The sequence below is a fragment of the Aquarana catesbeiana genome, linkage group LG02 (assembly GCF_042186555.1).
Source record: "Aquarana catesbeiana isolate 2022-GZ linkage group LG02, ASM4218655v1, whole genome shotgun sequence".
Classification (NCBI taxonomy): Eukaryota; Metazoa; Chordata; class Amphibia; order Anura; family Ranidae; genus Aquarana; species Aquarana catesbeiana.
The window spans coordinates 709,922,535-709,945,490 of NC_133325.1; the positions used below are offsets into that span (position 1 = coordinate 709,922,535).

General features: G+C 42.7%; 1 protein-coding gene across 1 annotated transcript in view; it reads right to left on the minus strand.

Moving 5' to 3' along the window:
• CRYBG3 (crystallin beta-gamma domain containing 3) overlaps positions 1 to 22,956 on the minus strand; it is a 300,493-nt gene that overhangs the window by 229,504 nt on the left and 48,033 nt on the right. The window contains exon 2 of the mRNA XM_073616985.1: positions 7,641 to 7,710. Coding sequence (XP_073473086.1) covers positions 7,641 to 7,710 — 70 coding nt within the window. The remainder of the gene's footprint in view (positions 1 to 7,640; positions 7,711 to 22,956) is intronic.

Genomic DNA, 22,956 nt, shown 5'->3' on the forward strand with positions numbered 1-22,956 from the left:
GTTCACCTGCCCTCTGCCTATCCATTATAATGGATGTGTTTCCACTGTGGAGGCTCTCAAAAATGTATAGAGTTAGGACTGCAGATAATCATCGTGGCCTCCGCAGCTTACGCATTTGTTTGCAAATGTGTGAAAACGAAGCCCCTGTTTTTAAAGAAAACTGTTAGACAGATTAATTCGGTTTGTTGCAGGCTGACAATTTGAGCTGGAAATTTTCCTTGGATTTGTTTTACATGTGTTGCCCTTCCATGTGCACCTTGCCACTAAGGTCAGTTATAGGTGGGGGCAGTGGCCATTTGTTTGAACATACATTCTACATTAATAATTATGCTACCAGCATTAGTGTGTGCTGTAAATTGCCTCCAGTATTGTTCCTGTTTCTTCTTGTTGTAGAAGGCTGCCATTCTGCTGAAGCCCAAAACCCCTGAACAGCAGTAAATCATAAAGCGGAAACTAAACCCATCAATTTAACGGTTTCACAAAAAAGTTACATTCCTGGAATGCCGGGATTGCTAACTGTCACATTTGCTTGTGAACTCAACCAAACTGTCAAACCATCAAACCATGGCTGGTTTGATGGTTTGATGCTGCAGCACCATGGCAGTTTCAGAATAAACAGAAGCAGCTTCCTTGGCTGTAAAGGATAGGAGGGCTTAATTCCGCTTCAAGGTTGTCAGCAGATCGGCCTCTACAAACTCAGCAATGCCTAAAAATGAAGTGACTGAGCATGTGCAGAGCAGGGTTCCACTTTTAAGCCCAGTACACGCGATGAGAGGACCAATGACCATCCATTTTTTTGTTGCATGCTAGTCTCCATATCGAAAATGAAGTGGTTACTTTAGTTACGAAAATTCTCGTACCACAGAATAAAAATTCAGAAGTGATGTGATATATTGTATTATATTTTTGGAAGAAGACTGTACTGATTAAATTAAACATTTCGGGGGACATTGCTTGTCCCTTTAGATAATATCGGATGAACTGTCGTGATCCGCTCCCGAAAGCTGTGTACTAACCATCAGATTGTTGTACGATCGATTAGAAAGCGGTATTTTCATCAGATTTTTTGATCGCGTGTACAGGCCATGAGCTTCATACACGCAATGGAGTTGATTTACTAAAGGCAAAAAGGCTGTGCACTTTGCAAAATGCAGTTGCACTCTGCAAGAGCCATTGCTCCAAAGCTTAGTAAATGAGCAGAAGCTCTGCTGACTTCCATCATCCAATCATGTGCAAGTAAAAATGCTGTTTTTTTATTTTCCTTGCACATGATTGGGTACTCTTTGCAAAGTGAATCCTGACCTCATTTACTAAGCTCTGAAGCAACTGCACTTGCAGAGGGCAACTGCACAGTCTATTTGCCTTTAGTAAATCAACCCCAATGAGTCTGTGATCGTCTGGTTTTTTTTTTTTTTTTGCATGCTATTCTCATATCGAAAATGAAGAGGTTACTAAAGTTCTGAAAATTCCCATATGATAGAATACAACTTCAGAAGTAATGTAATGCGTTGTATTGTATTCTTTCATTTCCGAGCATGCTTGGTCTCCGATTTTTTTTAACTAATAGTGTACGTATTAATCGAATATCGTTCGTCCTGGTATCATATGAGAAAAATTTTTGCGTTTGTCCTTTCGGAAAATTTTGCACGAACTGATCAGCTCTCGTGTACTGATCAGATTATCATACAATTGCTTTGAAAACTATATATTTTTTTTATTTTCTCATCGTGTGTGCTGGGCATTAGGTACATTTGCTACTTGTCTAGTGGGATTTATCCATCAATACTCGTCCAGTACTGGTCTACCCAGCAGCGCTGGTACTATCTAGTCAAAGATTCAATAATGATCAGTTCGGTAAAAGTATTGGGGGCTATAACATATTTTCAGAGATAGAAAAAAAGGGACACTTTCAGCACCAAAATGTGTGAACAAAAGACGCACCCTTACCAATCAGTGGATCATCATTTCATATAGCCTAGAGCAAAGCAAACAAATTCCATCACTCAGGTTAGAACATGAAAATATCCCTATGAATAGCTGCTAGTGGGCAACACCATTACCTTTCTTGTTAAAGTGGTTGTAAACCTTGTACAACCACTTTTTGCTACAGGTAAGCCTTTTTTAACAAAGGTAACAGGTAAGCCTTTAATTAGGCTTACCTGTAGCTACACTGGATATCTCCTAAACCTGTATTTGCATGTGCCGACATCATCAGCACATGCGCACTGAAGCAAACTGAAGCAATGGCACTTACGGGGCGTTGCTTCAGTTAGACTGTGCCGTCACTGGCGGCTCGCGTGCGCATGCGAGGGAGTGACGTCATCGCGGCTCCGGCCAATCATAGCGCCGGAGCCCATGATACCCGGAAGTAACTCTGGGTTCGATGTCAGCAGCCGGAGTGGTGAACGAGGACGGCTGCGGGGGCTTCAATCTTGGGTAAGTAATTCATAATGAGCTAGTATGCTATGCATACTAGCTCATTATGCCTTTGTCTTGCAGGTTTTTTGGGGGGTTTTTTTTGTTTTTTTTTAGGGTTTACAACCACTTTAACCTCCCTGACGGTTTTCCTGAGTCTGGCTCGGGGTTAAATTTCAGCACCAATAGCGGTAACCCCGAGCCACACTCGGGATTACATTACAGGATCCTGGTGCAGGTTACTTACCTTGTCCCCAGGATCTTGTGTCTGCGGGCTCTGTCTCCTCCGAAGCCTCTCTGTGCCAGGCTCTGTTCCCTCCGAGCGTCGTGACGCACGGGGGCGGAGCCTGGCAGCAAATTTTTAAAAAAAGTAAAAATCATAACACTTATGCCCCGTACACACGATAGGATTTTCCGATGGAAAATGTGTGATAGGACCTTGTTGTCGGAAATTCCGACTGTGTGTAGCTCCATCACACATTTTCCATCGGATTTTCCGACACACAAAGTTTGAGAGCAGGATATAAAATTTTCCGACAACAAAATCCGTTGTCGGAAATTCCGATCGTGTGTGCACAAATCCGACGGACAAAGTGCCACGCATGCTCAGAATAAATAAAGAGATGAAAGCTATTGGCCACTGCCCCGTTTATAGTCCCGACGTACGTGTTTTACGTCACCACGTTTAGAACGATCGGATTTTCCAACAACTTTGTGTGACCGTGTGTATGCAAGACAAGTTTGAGCCAACATCCGTCGGAAAAAATCCATGGATTTTGTTGAAGGAATGTCCGATCAATGTCCGACCGTGTGTACAGGGCAATACAGTACTGTAATCTTACAGTATGAAATTATTTCACGTCCCTTTTGTCCAATGCCCTGCATGCAGTTTTATATTATATATACTGTTCTTTCTGCCTGGAAACTGGAGATTGTCCATAGCAACCAAAAAGTGTCTCTTTACATCAAAAGTGGCTTTAGACCAGCTAGAAAACAGCGATAGTGAATTGTGGGGAAATTTATTTTATTATATATATATTTTTTTTCATTATTTATATTTATTTATTATAATTTATGTTTTTGTGTTTCAAACTTCATCATACCCGGGATATGTACTAGACTCTTGGTGGACAGATTTAAGTGTGTTATTGTTAAGAATTACAAACCTACAATATAAAACGCCAAATTTCCATGCAAAATAATTGTACTGCTTTCAGCACCTAAAATCCGAAATAATCATACCGCCAGGGAGGTTAAGTAGTGTTAGAAACATATGCAACACAATAATATGAAGGGTGGACATAAGGAATAAAAACATTGGGCAGTTCTTGTTATATCTATAATAAGGATATCTGAAGGAAAAACAGTTGGAGAGATTTAAATCAGGAGTGGAACTGTCCCTGTAAATAAAGAACAGTTAGAAGCTACAATGCAACATGAACTGAGCCAAATAGAATGAAAGCGGTTGAATACCCTGTGGAAAAAAAAAAAAAAAAAAACCCTGTAAGACAGACAAAGGCATAATGAGCTAGTATGCATCACATACTAGCTCATTATGAAATACTTACGTTATGATGAAGCCCCTGCAGCGGCACCCGGTCACCGCTGAGGGAGCTGACGTTACTTCCGGGTTCGCGGGCTCTGGCGCTGTGAGTAGCCAGAGTGGCGATGGCGTCACTCTCGCGCATGCACGCCGGATCTTCAGAGCGTATGCACCGCTGACGACAGCGGCTGCATGCAGGGTGAGTATCTCCTAAACGGTGTACATTTAGGAGATATTCATGTTACCAACGGGTAAGCCTTATTATAGGCTTCACCTGTAGGTAAAAATCACAAAGCGGGGAATACAACCGCTTTAATAGCAGATTTTAAAGGACTTTGGAAGCCAAACAGCTAAAGGCAAAGAATTCAAGAACATTTCCCAGAACCGGATTACATACAAAAATAACATTTTAGTAATTCACTTGATGATTCCAATCCTGCTGTGCTGTAATGGTACAGAGTATAAGAAAGGCACCTTCACTTTTTAGAGCTTAAAGCGGTATTAAACCCCAAACCAAAAATGTGATATATTGCAGCTTTCCAATCATTTACATGAATAAATAAAAGCTGATCATTTTAATCACCTCTGCCAATATTAAAGTGTTACTAAACCCACAACAGTAAAATCAGTCTTCATAAGCAGTAAAGCATGCTTGTTATACTCACTGTGGAACGTAAGGGGTTAATCTTCTGCATTGTATAAAAAGGCTGTTTGATCCTGTCTTCTCCAATCCTCCCCTTCTATCTCCTGACAGTACAGAGCCTTGGAGGCACTCTGCACATGCTCAGTTTGGTGTGTATTGCTAGAGAGTTTTTTTTTCTTGGGAGGATGCATATGATCAGCACAGGGCCAATCAGCACTGTCCAGCCAGAGGGTCAGGGGTCATGCAGCCTCATAGGACAATCAATCAGAGTAGAATGAAAACTCTTCCTACAAGCTTTAACCAGACACTGATAGAAGTCACAAGACTGCTATATACTGCTGATGAGAAAAAGTATTTAGCAGTTTATGTTTACTAAAATAATTGCATTTCCATGTTCTGTGTACTGTGGGAGACCAGATATAGTGAATGCATGGTCCTGGGTTTAGTAACACTTTTCATGCATGTAAACCAATACATTCTGCTGGAGAGCTTGAGCTTGTGAAAAACAACAGACTTACTGGTGAGATCACCAGATGAAAATAGAAGAAAGAAAGCCTAAAAAAGAAAACGAATACAGCCATCACATCTAAGAGTTGGTAAGATGCAATATAAGAAATGTTTGCTTTTGGATTTAATACTGCTTTATAGCCTGTAGACTCTGTGCCACTGCCCTGCCTCCTGCCAGCTTTATAGAATGCTAGTGAACATGCCACGCTGGCTACGTCCACCCTGAGCTTACCCCCCCCCCACCGCTCCATATAGAAAACAAATGCTCAAAAAATGTTCAGCTTGCATTGATCTATGCAGATCAACAAAGCTCAATAGACATGATGTGAACGATCCCTAAATGTACATTTTGTTCGCTGTTTTTAGCATTTAACTGTATGTGCTTCAAAAGACAAACATGCACTCGCCCTGTGGCAATGTTTTGCAGATACGTAGACAGGCTACAACTACATAGCTAGTAACAGGAGCAGTCTGTTGAGCAGGAATATCAAGGTTCTGTAAGGCAGTTACACAAGTATACATTGTGTAAAATTAATAAAGTATATTCAGTTACCTTTGACCATTAACCCTTTCGCTGCCAGAGCCGCTTTTTGCGTGTTTACACACGTTTAAAAAATCATTTTAGATCTGAAGATTACACAAAACCCACAAAAATTATATAGTTTCTGTAAGCAGACACCTCGGAGAATAAAATAGTGGTGGTTGCAATTTTTTATGTCACGTGATATTACTGCAAAGGGACAGTTTTTTTCAATCAATTTCAGTAAAAAACACACTAACGTGCATTTTAGGGCAAACAAACACAATAAATAACCCACATTTTTGGTAAAATATAAAAGACGAGGTTTCTGCCGAGTAAATAGATACCCAACATGTCAAACCTTAAATTTTTGTGCACCCGTAAAATGGCATCAAACTTCCTATATTTTCTATAGGCGACGCCCCCTATAGGTATGAGTTTAGTGTTACGGAAGAGGTCTTGTGCTAGAATTATTGCTCTCACTCCGGCGTGCGTGGCGATATGTAACACGTGTATCTCAATCTACATTTTCATGTGCAGGCGCCCCGATGCATGTGTTTACGTTCATGCGTATGTATATGTGGGGGGGTCTCTAAAAAAAAAAAAAATTGGGGGGGGGGGGATTTTATGTGATTGGGTGTAACTTTTTTTTTTTTTACTTTACTTTACTTACTTTTTCATTACATAGGGGACAGACAGTCCCCTATGTGATGATTTTTATGTGACAGGTTCTCTTTATTGAGATATGCAGGGTCACACCGGGGACACCGAGAGCTTGACCCGGAAGTGACGCCAGAGACATCGCTTTCCGGATCACAAGAAGGGGAGGAGAGCGGATGTGTGTCCGCCCTTCTTCTTCCCCTCCAGCCGCCATGAAGATCCCGGGCCCACCGATGGGCAAGTGGAGCCCGGTAAGCATGGCACGGCGGGGGGGCAGGGCACTGGGGTGTGTGCGAGTGATCGGGCGACAGCAGAGCCACACGAATGCTCTCACCTGACAGGCACGAGTACCTGTCAGTTTCACACACAATCCCGGTGGCTGAAGCTACCAGATTGTGTGCGATATCCCCCGCCGTTAGGCCCGTACGACGTACAGACCTGGCGGCAAAAGGGTTAAACCTTTTCAAATGTTCACATACACATTGTTCACAAAGTTCCATCGGCTCCTGGGTGCTGCTGCCGTCATTCCTACTAAGGGAACCCGGCAGCGAAGCCTTGATGGCTTCATAGTCGGTTCCCTACTGCGCATGTGCGAAATGCGCTACGCTCTCTTACTGGCCCGGCAGCAGGGGAAGGCGGAGGGAGGAGGAGGGGGGCGAAAGTCTGACGTACTTCGCCGTGTCGAGATCCGATGGAAGTGGGGCGGTTACCTGTCAAAAACAAGTACCTGATCCCCCCTCCGAAGGGTGGGAGGAGACAGATGAGCGGAGCTTCCACTTTGTTGTGGAACTTCGCTTTAGGTGTCTCCAAAGCATACTATAGTATACTTCTGATTATCAATTCCACAGTCCAGGTTTGAGGAATAAAAAACTGATTTGATTTAAAGGAGACCAGCCAAAGCTTTTTTGGCTGTACTTCTCCTATGGATCACAGGCGTGCAGTTCGTTCTGCACTCCTGTGGCCCGTTTTCAGCAGACAGCGGGCTTAGCCACAGGTTTGTGTGTTTGTCACAGAGCCGGTTCATATGGTCGGGATCCACCCAGAAGCCTGGCTTCTCAGTAATCCACTGAGAGCCGGAGCCAGCCCCTCTCGCCCCCTCCCCAGCCCAGCTCACTGCTCTCTGCTCAGAGCGTAGGGGAGAGTTGAGTGATCAGCTGTGTTTGATCACTCAGTTCTCAGTGCAAAGCCGGCAGAAAGATCGATGCTGCACCCACCTACGTGAGTATAAGTTTTGTTTTTTGCAAAGCTCATACTTCATTTTTAATAAGTAACAAGCAATGCATCTTCAGCACATTCCCCATACCTCGAGTCCATATATCTGTGTATGTAGAGTGTGCTTGTATATTACCCACCTCTTCTGTTTGACTTGAAGACAGCCTTTCATGGATGTCCGGGGCCAAGTTACTATCCTTCTCTTCATGTCTGAAAAACAAATACATTATTCATAAACTGACCACACAAATGCTGTTATTTTTTTTTTCTGCATTTACCTTATGATTCTGTAGTCTGTATAACATGCTCCTGTTAGTTATCATATATTTATAGGCTTACAGTATCACTAAACCTGGGAACAAAAGTGATAGTATTTTATCTTACCAGTCCTTAGGCAGCATTAGTTTTCTTTTTTGACACTTTTTTTCCTTTATTTTAAGCTGGTAACACACTTCCTGTCCTAAGGTGACAACCATGCTGAGTAGCCTTGTCACCCTAGGACAAGGAATGTTAGGACTTCCCAGCGGAGGTGGTTTGTAATCCACAAATACCAGCGAACAATGCTAACTGATAACAGTGCAGAGGTAGAAAGCACAGGAAGCGATTAGCTCACAAGATTTCTGCTACTTTTTTTGCACTTGTCAAACAGATATAATAAAATACTTTCAATGGTATGAACATACGCTTTCAATGTGTACAGCAAATAATTTACGTTATATTGTCAAAAGTATTGGAACGCCAGCCTTTACACGCATCATGAATTTTAATGTCATCCCAGTCTTAGTCTGTAGGGTTCAATATTGAGTTGGTCCACCCTTTGCAGCTATAACAGCTTCAACTCTTCTGGGAAGGCTGTCCACAAGGTTTAGGAGTGTGTCTATGGGAATGTTTGACCATTCTTCCAGAAGCGCATTTGTGAGGTCAGGCACTGATGTGGACGAGAAGGCCCGGCTCGCAGTCTCCCCTCTAATTTATGCCAAAGGTGTTCTATCGGGTTAAGGACAGGACTCTGTGCAGGCCAGTCAAGTTCTTCCACCCCAAACTCGCTCATCCATGTCTTTATGGACCTTGCTTTGTGCATTGGTCTAAATCATTTGGTGGAGGGGGGATTATGGTGTGGGGTTGTTTTTCAGGAGTTGGGCTTGGCCCCTTAGTTACAGTGAGGGGAACTCTGAAGCCGTCAGCATACCAAGACATTTTGGACAATTTCATGCTCCCAACTTTGTGGAATGGGGATGGTGCCTTCCAGTTCCAACATGACTGCGCACTTAAAGAGGGACTCCACCTGAAAAAAAAATATTAAAAGCCAGCACCTACAAATACTGCAGCTGCTGACTTTTAATAAACGGACACTTACCTGTCCTGGAGTCCAGCGATGTCAGCAGCCAAAGCCGATCAATAGCTCGGCTCTCGGCTGCTGCCCCTGCCAGTCTCGGTGAGGGAATAAGGAAGCGAAGCGTTGTGGCTTCACTTCCCGGTTCCCTACTGTGCATGCGTGAGTCGCGCTGCGCGTCCTAATGGTCCCTGCTATCTCCTTGGACCTGTGTGTTTCCAAGGAGACAGCGAGGCGGTGCGGGAGGGGGCGTGACTCCCGCAGGAGTCTATTCCCGGAAGTGGGTGCAGATACCTGTCTAATACAGGTATCTGCACCCCCCTTCCCCCTGAAAGGTGCCAATTGTGTGGGGGAGGAATCAGATGAGTGGAACTCTGCTTTAAGTGGCAAATGATGAAATTGGAGTACCCATTCTATTATGTTATTAAATGAACACAGGCCACCGCATTTCAAGCTTTTGTACAACTTCCAACAGATCAGCAGTTGATAATGGAATTACAAACTAAGGCTAGAGTAACACAGTTTAGCCATAACAACAAAAATAACACTCACTGAAACATGCCTAAAAGATGTCAGAATATTCACCAAAAGGCCACAATATGATCAAACTAAGTTTAAAACTACTATGCTTTAATGAATCCACATGAAGCCATTATAATTAATGCAGTGTTTAAAATGATTGTAGATTTAATTTTTTTTTTTTAGATAAAATTTTTTTTTGTATAACAAACATCATACTTACCACGGTTTTGCACAGAGCAGCTCCAATCCTTCTCTTCTGGGATCCCCTGCCAGCCCTTCTGGCTCCTTCTCCCATCAAGTGCCTCCATAGCAAGCCAATTGCTATGAAGGCACTGGTGCAGGCTCCATCCTGAGCTGCGCTGTGTGTGTCCATAGACACACACAGAATGGCTCGGCTCCACCCCCTGCTCACTGGCTGTAATTGACAGCAGCAGGAGCCAATGGCTCTCATGGCTGCCTCCATGTCCAGTGAGAAGAGAGAACGGAGAAAGCAGTGCTGGAGCGAAATCGGGCTCAGGTAAGTATACGGGGGGGGCTGGGGGAGGGGAACACAGAAGATATTTTACCTTCAACCTTTACAAGCACTTTAACAGCTTTTGCACACAACTGAACAGAGTAAAATCTGCTTGCTGAGGCTCTTTGGAGTCACTTCTGCAGCGTATTTCCGGCCACATACATACATTCATGGTGTTTATGCATGCAAGGCTGTGCACAACGTTTTTTGTAATGTATGTCTATGGGCAAAAATATGCTGCAGCTGTGGATCCGAGGAGACACAACAACTATTGTATTTTACTCTACGACTGTACTACTAATATATGGTTGTATGCAAGAGCCCTAAACCTTCATTACTGAAATATTGAACACAGGTTCTCGGCTTGCTCTTTGTTTAGACCTGACTCACCTCCGCTGGCCTACTTACTGAAGCAAGCTGAGGACCTATGATAGAAATATCAATATATTGGCGAGTACAGAGCTTTACAAAGCACTGCTCTGGAATCCAGCGAGTATTATAAAATCTCATACTTGGAATGCTGCGATAACCTAAACTGACCCCCATTAAATCAGAAGCGGGTTTCTCCCAAATTACAAACATGGTTTATCACTCAGCCACTCCTAGATTTTTATGGTGTTGTAAATCTTCCTTTTTTTTTCTCTTTTTATTACCATTCTTTATCATCATTTGTTATCATTCAAGCTGATAACAAACTAGATCTGGTGAGTGGAGGTTTTCACAAACATTCACGAAAGTATTTGAAACAAGAGAAGTGTTTCTCTTGAGAAATAAGAACGTTTTAAAGTTCAACAACTGTCCAACTAAATGGTTCAGTATTGTGGGGTCCTGGTGTCTTGAAGGCTCTCACTATTAATTATTGGCTGGGTGGGGAAAAAGACAACTTGTGGCAAAGTCCACACAAGAAGAACCCCAAGAAGATACAAGGGAGCGAAAACAGTCCAGAAACTGTCCCAGTCCACTTTTCTATACACACTGCAAAAAGCACTATTTGCCATGGTTTGCTCAAATCCAAATGAGCCTTTCCATGTTGGTGCGTCCCAGAGTAATCATAGTGTTACTCATAGAGGCAACCTTTTTTCATTTGAATGATAATCTGTTAAATATTTGTTGAAGAGATCTTATGGGAAATTGACTGACTGACCTATCACTATACAAGATTCAGGTATATTACAGCCTTAAGCCTCGTACACATGATCGGATTTTCCACAGACAAAGCATCAGATTTTTGTCCGAAGGGCGTGTGCCGTGAACTTGTCTTGCATACAAACGGCACACAATTGTCGGCCAACAAACACAAACGTACTAGACGTACTACGAGCCGATAAAGAGGAAGTTCAATTGTCAGGCGCCACCCTTTAGGCTCCAAACGTACATTTTCGCCAGCACACCATGGATCAGCAAAAAAGTTGTCCAGAAAGGTTTTTAGTGAAAAAAAGTCACATCACAAAAGGGGTGCAACGTTTCGGGGCCGCGCAGGACCCCTTCGTCAGGCAAGTGAGCTCCTTCTGCTAATTTCGTGTTAGTAGAAGTTTGGTGAGTGTTGATTCGCGCTTTTCATTTTGCACTTTTCATTTCGTTTCTGAACGGCCGTTTGCCAACCAGACATGTTGCGGAATCAGAGGAGATAATATGTTATTTATTATTGGTCTTGGAGTTATTGCTTTGACTCGTCCAGGAACAGGAGGAGGAGGATTTCTTGGACCAAAAATTGGTTGCTTTATTAATCGTGACCAATTATGTCATATGCCTTTGCTACGGGAGCTCTAGGAGAATAATCCGGATGATTTTCGGAATTATCTGGGGATGACAGATCCCTGCTTTCACCAACTATTGCACTGTTGACCCCCTATATTAAGAAGCAGGACACATGCATGAAGCTTTTATTTTATTTGTTGGTTGAATAATGATTTGATTTGTTATATTTTCTATATTTTTGGATGCATAGAATGCCCTTTTTGGTTAAGTTTTATTGGCAGATAGTATGTATAATTTTCTTTTTCTTTTTTTAATGCACAATAAAAAAATTGTGGAGAATAATACTTGGCTATGTGTTTTACTTCAAATGACAGTTTGGGAGTAGGCAGTTACATTTTAAAAAATACAATGTAAAATTGACAAGGGACACCAACATAGCTGTATTTTTGACCTTAAAAACTACAGGATAATGGTGTTGTGGTAACTTGCCCAAATAAAAAAACAAGCATAATAATATTATTCTTTTTTTTTTTTTTTTTTTTTTTTTTTGAATCAAGCCCATTTTATTTATTTAATTTGTAAGTAGCATTTCTTTTTTTTTTTTAATTCTTTATTTAATTTTATAAATAACACGACAACCACATACATCAGGTTTACAAAAGAAAAAATATTCCTTATTACAAATGAACCACCATTACCCTTAAAACCCTCCCCCCCCCTCCCCCATCTTGCAGAGTTCCATAAAAGTAGGGATTTAAAAACTATTATTTACTTATCCCTACCCCCTTTATATTTACCGTGTAATCTCCTCGACATCTCCAGGTTGTTTTAAACGTTACCCACTTAGCCCATTTGTCCTTACAATCAATACCTTCTTCCGAATCCATTTCCCCTTCCTCTAACCTCTTTAAATTGCATATTTCGTTAACCCTGAATATCCAATCCCGTATTTTAGGGCTCTCCACCTCCTGACATTTTTTTGGTATTAAGCTTTTAGCCACGTTCAGTAAGATGGGAACTACTGAGATTTTATATGCTCTAATAATATTATTCTTGATATCACTAGAAAATAAAAGCCTTTTAAAATACTTTGACAGACCTCCATCAGTATCACCAGCAAAGCAGCTTCATTATTATCAAATTAAAGAAGAAGAGAATTGTGCACTGCATTTGGAGATTTCATAATTTGCCACGTCACGAATGTTAATTCTCCATTACGAATGCTAATTTACAAGACCGATCGCTTCTGGCTCGCCCTTGCTTCCAAGCGTGTTTGTACTTTAGACTTTTGTCTGACGGACTTGTGTACACACGCTCGGAAAATCTGCCAACAGACATTTGTCTGCGGAAAAATTATAAGCCTGCCATCCAACATTTGTCCACGAAAAATCTGCCAACAATTGTCCAATGGAGCGGTACAAACGGCCGGATTTTAGGCCAACAGTCTGTCATCACACATTTCCCGGCGGAAAATCTGATCGTGTGTACGAGTCTTTAGGCTCCGTTCCGACAGAATGGGGTCCAATACGTCCCTGTTCACCGATCCAGGTGCGAATCAGGTCCAAATGTCACACCTGAAGCGAACCAGAAGAAAGACGAACAGGACCCTTCTTCAATGCCGACCTTGGCCGCCCCTGAGCCCTGTGAACTGGCTCCATCAAGAGCACACTCTCCTGTCATGCGAATTGGATGCGGAGAATACCGTATACAATTTGCATATGTGTGAACCCAGCTGTGGAGCATTTTTAAACCTGGAAACGAAAACTCTTCCCATGCAGTGGGGCTGCGCATGCACTTCAAAGTGTTAAAGCGGTAGTAAACTCTGCATCTTACCTTGTACCTACAGGTAAGCTTACAATCAGGATTACTTGTAGCTACAAAGAATATCTCCTAAATGTGCACCGTTTAGGACAGGGGATGCTCAACCTTTTAAAGAGCAAGACCCACTTACCAAGTGATTTTGTAACTGGTTGCGAGCCACAATGAACTATGGAGGTTAACCGCAACCAAAATGTAACTGAGCCTTTACTGTCCCAAACCCCTATAAGGCTGCTTTCACACTGATGTGTTGCGGTTTATCCACACCACGGGTGCAGTACAGTGCACCTACGGCTTTCCTCTGCATTAGTGCATAGACTTCTATAACATCTTGCCGGTGTGGAGTATTCAGGAGTTTTGGTGAGCTTTCAAAAAGCGCACCAAACCTGCAGGATATAATAGAAGTCTATGGCTCAGTGCAGCTAACCCGCAGGAAAGTCGCAGGCGCACTGTGCTGCACCCGCAGATCAGTGTGAAAGCAGCCTAATAATCGGTAACCCTTTTATAGGTGCTAATATGCCAATTGCAAAAGCTATTATGCCCAGTGTATGTAAAGTTGTATACACTTACCTTCTTTTCCTCTTGCAGCTGCTGCTGGCATCACTCTCCAGGCTGCGAGAAAGGATCAGAGGCAGAGTGCACTTGCTATCACTTCACCTGGGACAGGAGCTGGTGTTACAGTGGAAGCTTCAACTTATGCGGTTCCTGCTCCCTCCATGGCTGCCTACGCCATCTACTGACTCACTGTACCCAGATGCTATGGGATGGCGGGTCGGCAATGATCGCGATCAACGGGTTGCTGACCCCGGGCATGTGTTTCCCTGGTTTGAGGTTGTAGGCCACATCCACATGTGGCCCACAGGCACGAGGTTGAGCACCCCTGGTTTAGGAGATAGCAACATCAGCAATGACATCACCCGCGTGTGCGCAGCACAACATGTGCATTTAGTGCATACAGTATGGCGTTGAATTAAAAGCGCTATGCCACCATCGCCGTCATTGTGGCCCTGGCCATTCAAGCAGCCAGAACTTGCAAACCCAGAAGGAAGATCGGGAGAAGCCGGTGGTGTTTTAAAGGAGGTGCGGTGAGGAGGTGAGTGTGTCACTACTCCCATTGTTTATTTGATGTAGGCAGCTTCTTTTACTTAATAAATTGACTTTTTATTTGGCAATATTGCACTATGGCTGTTCTTTGTTTCCTTTGAGCAGCATTTATACAAGAAGTGCCCTTTCTTGGAGCGAGCTGTATCATCTACATATGAAGTTTCCCAAGATGTTTTGATACCAAGATCTGGACGTAGTTCTTAGTCTTCGCCTGGCACCTGGATGTCTTTACAGATCCTTTAGCAGGATCCCTTATCTGACTATCTGATGAGCCTTGTTTGACCTTTGGGTCATTTTTGGAGGTGAGCGGCCAATTCATAAATTTAACAGTCAATGTTTGGATTGATGTGTTGTCTGTGTTTTCATCTATCAAGTCACTCCTATGAGATTTTTATCTCTATATGAACTGACTCCTACCAATTTGCTTTAGTTGGACTTTTACTTACATTTATTTATTTGTATGTTTTGGATACTTATCATGTTCATTCTTTAAGTATATTCATTTATAGCACGCTATCGAGTAAGCGCACCACTCTTATTTCTTCCTTTTACATTTGATTACGTTGTTGTTTGGGTACACTACCAAGCGGTTGCAGCTAATTCATGGTCACCATACATTTATTATATATTTTTTCTCCTCTGAGTTTATTTTGACTATATTCACCGTAGGTTGATGGTTTTATATTTATTTTTTTAAAACAAAATTACACATAGTAGCGTGCAAGTTTATTCCTTTATAACACAGGGAAAGCAAATAGCTTACGGTGTCACTGGAGGTCCTCAGAGCGCTGGTGACATTCACTACCTAATTTTTCTCTATGAAGTCCCAAACTAGAGAAAAGTTTGCGCTGGAGTTGGTTCTTAAACTTTAAATTTGTTCTATGACAGGTTCCCTTTAGTGTCAGATCTGAACTTATTATTTTATATGCCAGAGACAGTGTGCCCTGCTATATACCACATGAGAAATGCAGAAAACCAATACAAAATGCTAGAATCGTGCAAAAAATAATTTTAGAAAAGTACGGGAGGAAGGTCGCGAAAAACAGGTTAAAAGTGGAACTTTCTCTTTATATGCACATTTTTTAACTGTATTAATAATATACAGCAAGAAAAGTATTGCTTACATCTTAGGAATGGTAAGAGAAGTGAACGTGGTCTGTTTAACCATAACTGCACCTTGGGGATCACATTAAAAAGAAAACCCATGTGCTTTTTATCTGGGATAATATTTCACTATTTAATATGAGGACACAGCAGAAGGTGCCCCGTTTCCTGACCCACCCATATAATGAATGTCAAACATAAACATCCAGTATGGAGCGCCAGGTCTGCTTGTACTGAATGACTCAGAGGGCAGCTATTCCAGCGTCTCTGCAGGTAAAGGTTTTTCTAGCAAACTCATATAACAATGCTGTTCAGTCACATTTTGTATAAGATACTCCAGATTCTGATACAGTGACTTTCATAGATATTTATATAAGATATTTCAAAGGTGTGTTGTGGATTTTGGGAGAAAAAAAAAAAAACTAAAAAGTAAAGGCCTTCAGAGCTCATCTAATAAATCCAAACCACCACTGTTCAAGGATATAATTTTTCGTAATATAGTCCTTAAAGAGAACCAGTCACAATTGGGCTTATGCGGGAATCTGGATATCAAAGCTCAAATTTACTTTCCCCCTAGCCCCCACCCCTTCATGTACATATATTTTTGGAATATTTTAATACTTACCAGATGGCCCTGAATGACTGTCCAACATTGAGAAGGTAAGACAATCAGCTCCATTTTCACTCCGCATGTGTATGCATCTCTAGTAGGACCATTCAGTCATCCACGGCTACACATAGCCTCAGCCATGGTGGTTCATCGCATGAGTTTTTCCATGTTATGCTGGGACCTGTTCCACCCCTGGGAGTATTCATTCTCATAGGTCCCCACACTTATTTTTCTTCTGGCATGCTGAAGATAATTGCTTGCAAATGGCCAACTGATTGTGTGTATTAAACATGCCTACAATCACGCATATTGTATCTAATTACAGCCAGTGCCTTTGTGGTCAGTCCCAGGGCGCTGAGTGGAATACAGGTGCGGGTGCTGGAATTTAGAATGGAGTGATCTCCTCATTAACTTCCTGCTGTGGCACAGCGCCAGCATCTGCATCCCACCCAGTCCCATCAGTCCAGACATAGGTATCCATTACCTTGTTTTTTTGTGTTTTGTTAAAGATATATACTCTTTTTTACTGGTACATTTTTCAAAATAAGCATAAGCTTTTTACTCATACAAGTCTTGTTACTGACTGTCACTTGGTTGCTCTAGTTGGGATCTTCCTCCCTCTAGATGAAGCTGTTCTTTTTGATCTTAAGTGAATAAGATTGATTGACTCGTTACAATGATATCTGAAAGTTGGTGGTATATATTAGGCAACAAGTAAACATGTTGTCCCTGAAGTGGACATAGCAGTTTTTTATGTGTGGGGCAGACTAATCAGGGTGCCCATGTTGACCCTTGTCCATGGCCAAAAACACCTACAATTGGTATGAGAGCATCAGAACTGGACCACAAAGCAATGGTGGCCTGGTCTGATGAATCAAGTTTTCTTTTACATCATGTGGATGGCCGGGCGCCAGGTGCGTGCATCGCTTACCTGGGGAAGAGATGTCACCAGGATGTAGTATGCGAAGAAGGCAAGCCGACTGAGGTAGTGTGAGGCTTTGGGCAATATTCTGCTGGGAAACCTTGGGTCCTGCCATTCATGTGGATGTTACTTTTAGGCCCCATTCACACTTGTACGACACCACAGTCGTAAGACTGTGGATCCGACTTTGCCCTGCGACTTGAAGTCCGACATGTGTCCGACTTCAATGAACAGGGATCCGACTTTGATCCCCGACAATACCAGGCACTGTCTGGTATGAATCTTTAGGGGGAACTCCATGCACAATGTAAAAAAAAAATGGCATGGGTTCCCCCTCCAAGAGCATACCAGGCCCTTTGGTCTGGTGTGGATTTTAAGAGGAACCCCCACTCCAAAAAAACTGCGTGGGGGTCCCCCCCAAAATCCATACCAGACCCTTATCCGAGTACACAGCCTGGCAGGTCAGGAAAGGGAGTGGGGACAAGCAAACACCCCCCCATCCTGAACCACACCAGGTTGCATACCCTTGACATGGGGGGTGGGTGCTTGGGGAAGTGGTGCCCTGCGCCCCCCACCTCAAAGCACCTTGCCCCATGTTGATGAGGACAAGGGCCTCTTCCCGAAAACCTTGGCCGTTGGTTGTCGGGGTCTGTGGGCGGGGAGCTTATCAGAATTTGGAACCCCCCTTTAACAAGGGGGAACTCAGATCCCGGCCCCCTACCCTATGTAAATGAGTATAGGGTACATTCACCAAAACAAAGTGTCAAAAATAAAACACAGTACACAGGGTTTTAAAGTATTTTATTAGGCAAATCCAGGGTCTCTGTCGACTTCTTCTCCCCTCTCTGGCTCTTCTTCCTCTTCTAGCGGTGTCTTCTGCCTCCTCTGCTGATGTCTTCTGCCTCTGCCTACTTATATTGGCATGGGGGAGGGGAGAAGAAGTCGGAAGAGACCCCGGAGCTGCCTTATAAATTACGTTAAAAACTTGTGTACTGTGTTTTATTTTTGACACTTTTTTTTTTTTTTTTTTAGGTGAATGGGTAGGGGTACACTGTACCCCATAACTCATTCACATAGGGTGGGAGGCCGGGATCTGAGGGCCCCCCTTGTTAAAGGGTGCTTCCAGATTCCGATAAGCTCCCCGCCTGCAGACCCTGACAACCAACAGTCAGGGTTATCGGGAAGAGGCCCCTGTCCTCATCAACATGGGGACAAGATGCTTTGGGGTGGCCCCTGCCCCAAAGCACCCACCCCATATGTTGAGGGCATGCAGCCTGGTACAGTTCAGGAGGAGGGGGTGCTCCAAGTCAAAGCATACACTGGGCTAAAGAAATTCCTCCCACCCCCATATGACGAGGCTGGATGTCTATTCAATCAACCGCTGATCAAGTGTTTTCAGTCATTTAGTTCCACATAACCAGAAGTATTGGATGTTTTTCATTCCTTCTGGGGGGAGTGAAGACAACGTGAAAATGTGTTGCTCGTGGGCAGGGCTGGTACAAGGGAGGGAGAAAAAGAGGAAGATGCCTTGGGCGGCACAATTTCCTGGAGGAAGGAGGGGCGCAGGTCAAGTGTCCGTAGTGTGCTGCTAAAACCTTACTGGACAATAAGCACATTGTGACCGATTACTGCTCTACAATGCGGCAGAGGCAGAGCTGCCTGTAACAATGTGCCGAGTGCGCTCCTGCTCCCGACACAAGCCTAGAACCAGCCTTTCACTTCCCTGTCAGGCGGAGCAGCGGCGTAATCTCTGCCCAACAGGCGCTTCCTAGTCCCAGCAAGGCGTGATGTCACCGAGAGGCTGGCTGGGAGGCGGGATGGAGAGGACCATAGAGTGCTGCTGCTGCCGGGAGGCGGGATGGAGAGGACCATAGAGTGCTGCTGGCACACTGAGTGTGACCTAGAGGAGGAACCAACCGCTCTGTATATCAAACAAGTAAGCAGATATGCAGATTAACTAATTAATCTGAGCGGGGAGGTAATTAATTATGAATGGTATTTGTAATATGCAGCAAGAAGGGGGTTAATGTACTTTCACTGGTCACTGATGCATTAGTTACCAGTGGCGGTTAATTAACCCCTTTTGTGCTGCATTAGTGGTACCAGTGTCAGTGTCAGCTGCAGCATGAAGGGGTATAGAATGCCTCCGGAAATTTCTGCTCTTCCAAGAAAACTGCAGAGATCATGATATAGAAATCTTAGCATTCCCAAACATGGCAATAGGAGTTTCCTTTTTGATAAAATGCTTCTAAATAGGGATGCCAAGGGTGCAACTTCTCTTATTATAACACTTATGCCTGGTACACACAATGAGATTATTTGATGAATGATCTCCTGGTTTTTTGCATGCTAGTATCATATAGAAAATAAAGAGTTTAGTAAAGTTAAGAAAATTCTCTTATGACAAAATAAAAAATAAGAAGTGATGTCATGTATTGTATTTTTAACTGACACCTGTACTGATTAAATAAAAATCGTCCGATTCGGTATCACACGAGAAAAATTTCCGTGCGTGTCCCATTGGATAATTTTGCATGAATTATCGTGAAGGCAGTGTACGAACGATAAGATTATTGTATGATCGCTTTGAAAGCGGTATTTTCTGATCAAGTGTTGGGCCTTAAGACTGCTCAGGTGTTGATAACAAGGGCAGAATTTTAGGCTGGCCATACCCGGTGCAAACTTTTTGCTCAATTCCCCCCCCATCAACATAGACAGCGTTGATGCGGGAATCCCCCCAGCCGAACCATTGCACTGTACAGTATTCTGAGGGCAAGGGGGGCAGTGGAAGCCGCCCCCACCGGGACAAGACAGTGAATATTGCTAGCGGCCGCTAACAATAATCGCAATAATAGCCCGGCAGGCTAGTTGTACTCGAGTTGATCAACTTGGTACATTCAGCCTGCCCATACATGGTTTGGCCGGTTTTTGCCTTGGGAGGAGTGAGGGCATCACTTCTATATAACAGAACCTTGGCCTAGTGACTGGTTTCTAGACTCAGCACTGCCCCATGTTCACCCACACCCTGAAGCACCAGGTATTTTGCTGACTGTGACAAAGGAAGAAGCTGTCTGGTATACGAGGGTAGGGGTCCCTTTGCACAAGCAATGCCACTTGAAAGCTAAAGTTTAGTCTTTTTTTTTTTACAGCACTAGGGATACTATTTACCAGCAATTATGTGTGTCCCTTGTGCAATCCTCTGCCCTGGATACCTCTGCAGAGGCGATCTTCCAATGATGCAGGGGTTCTGTGATTGGAGGACAGACAGATAAATGAAAGGTCTCCTCTAATAATGGAAGACTTTGCATTGTAGGAATCTATGGTATGGGCACACCTCCCAACTTTTCAACATGGGCCCGAGGGACACCTATAAGCAAATGTACGTAGGCATAGGACCCCCTTGGAGGAGAATTATACAAAAAAATAAAATACCGTAAATAAAAATTAGTTAAACCCACATTTTATTTTTTATTTTTTTTACCACTACTATTCCTTTATATTGGCTTTTGAAATTTACAATTGCAACAATTTAGAAATTGGGTGAAGAGTTTATCACTAAGAAACACTTTTTGAAATATCAGTTGTGCATTTTATAAACAACTATATAAATCAGACCAAAATGAGGGACAAATGAGAAGGAATGATGGACAGAGTGACATTGCTCCAAATCAGGGACAGTTGGGAGGTATGGTATGGGTACTACGAATGAAGCATGGGGGCCAAAAGGGCATAGCTAGGTACTTCGATGATCACCAGTCACAGGTGTAGCTGGTGATATTAACCCCCGCAGCACTGGAAGATCACTGTTGCTGAGGTATTTAAGGGCAAAGGCTTGAGGATTTACACTGTAAACAGGAGCCACCAGTGCACAGGACACACTTCACTGCTGGTAAGTTGCATCTATGGTGTTAGTGACAAAAAAAAAAAAAAAAAAAAACACAAAAAACACAAAAAAAAAAAAAACGAAAAAACACCATGCTTTCCACTAAACTTTAGCTTTAAAATGGTTTTCAACCCTCACATATACACAGTGCAGTTCCTGGACTCAGGTGATGCACAAATCCTCCTACATAAGTTGTACCTGTGTTTCTGCTGTCTACAGCCGTTCAAAGTGCAGAATTTACAAAACTTGTCTGAGTGGTCATAAAAAAGGGAGTGGAGAACTGAAATGACATGCTGCAGTGCTCAGTGAGGAGAGTTCTGAGAGCTGATTGGAGGGAAGAGCCAACACCCCAGGAACAGAGCTGAGGCTGTCATTCAAAGGCTGTGTGCTGGAGATCCCCCTCCCGTCACATTTTTATCTCTTGGTGTCAGGAAAACTTGTCAGAAGTGGCTCATGCTGATAGCAGAGAAACAGAGCAGCAGACAGAAATGACACATAGTGCTCTGCATTGAGACAAGTACACACTATAGAGGGATATGCTTTGTTCATATTTCATGTCTGAGGTTTACAACCACTTTAACCCTGAATGGATGAAGGGACAGTGTCTTGAAACTACAAAGTAAATCCTTTATGAATATATCCAAAACAGAGAAAATTAAGAATCTGCAATAACAAACTGCTAAAAGCCAGGTAATATAAATAATTTACATAAAATGATTTTTTTTCCCCAATAATAGTAAAATTTAATTTTAAACACATTTTCTAGGAGTTTTTAGCAGAATTTTATATCCTATATACAAAGAAGAACATGGGGACATGCTGCAAAAATCAGACATACAAGACTGTGTCAGTATTTAATTGCTATTTAATGACTGGTTGTATTAAGAATTGGAACTTCATTCATTCTTAGCAAAAGAAATACAGACTTTCGAGAAAAAAAAAAAAAAAAATCACATCTCTGTTGTCTTGCACATCTTTCCCATAATAAACTCGGAGATATACTTATGAATTATAAATGTATGCTTTAAACTGCTTTTAATTTCCACTGGAGTGTAATGGCAGATCACAACCTCAATTTCTCCAGATTTTATCCACACACTGTAGAACATTCATATTTAATATGCAGCAATAGCATTCATTCAGCCATTCAATCTAAGAGCTCGTACACGCTGAAGAAGACAAATCAAGTGGCATGACAAGGCCATACAGACAGCTGTCCCATGGAGAAGGACCTGAAGTGGCTTTCTGCAAACCTCCAAATGAATGTCCAAGTGGTTCTGGGAAACGCAGTTAAAAGGCAATCTCTCATTAACATTTGATGCCACTCAGACCTCCCATATAGTGTTCACAATATTCCTGATATACACCCTTTGTACCCATCATGCTCAGGGCTCTGCTTTCTCGTCCCACTGCCCTGCACTACTATGGGTGTTGTAGCCAAGTGAAATGTTACGTAAAGTTGTGATAACGTCTAAAAAACACACTGGAGGGATTGTTCTTGATGAGTGAATCAAGTGTTAAAAATTGGTGTGTAGCAGTAGCACTAATTTTGTCCAAAGCCAATGAACCTACCAAGAATTAGAACACCAGGTACTTGTGCCCACACACAGATCAGTGGGGAAAAAAATTATTTGATCCCCTGCAGATTTTGTAAGTTTGCCCACTTAGAAAGAAATGAAGGGTCTATCATTTTTATCGTAGGTGTATTTTAAATGATAGAGACAGAATATCAACCAAAAATCCAGAAAAAACACATGATACAAATGTTATAAATTGAGTTGCAGTTCAGTGAGTAAAATAAGTATTGGATCCCCAAGAAAAACATGATTTAGTACTTGGCGGAGAAACCCTTGTTGGCAAGTTAAGACATATCTTGTAGTTACTGACAAGGTTTGCACACATCTCCGGAAAGATTTTGGTCCACTCTTTACAGATCTTCTCTAAGTCC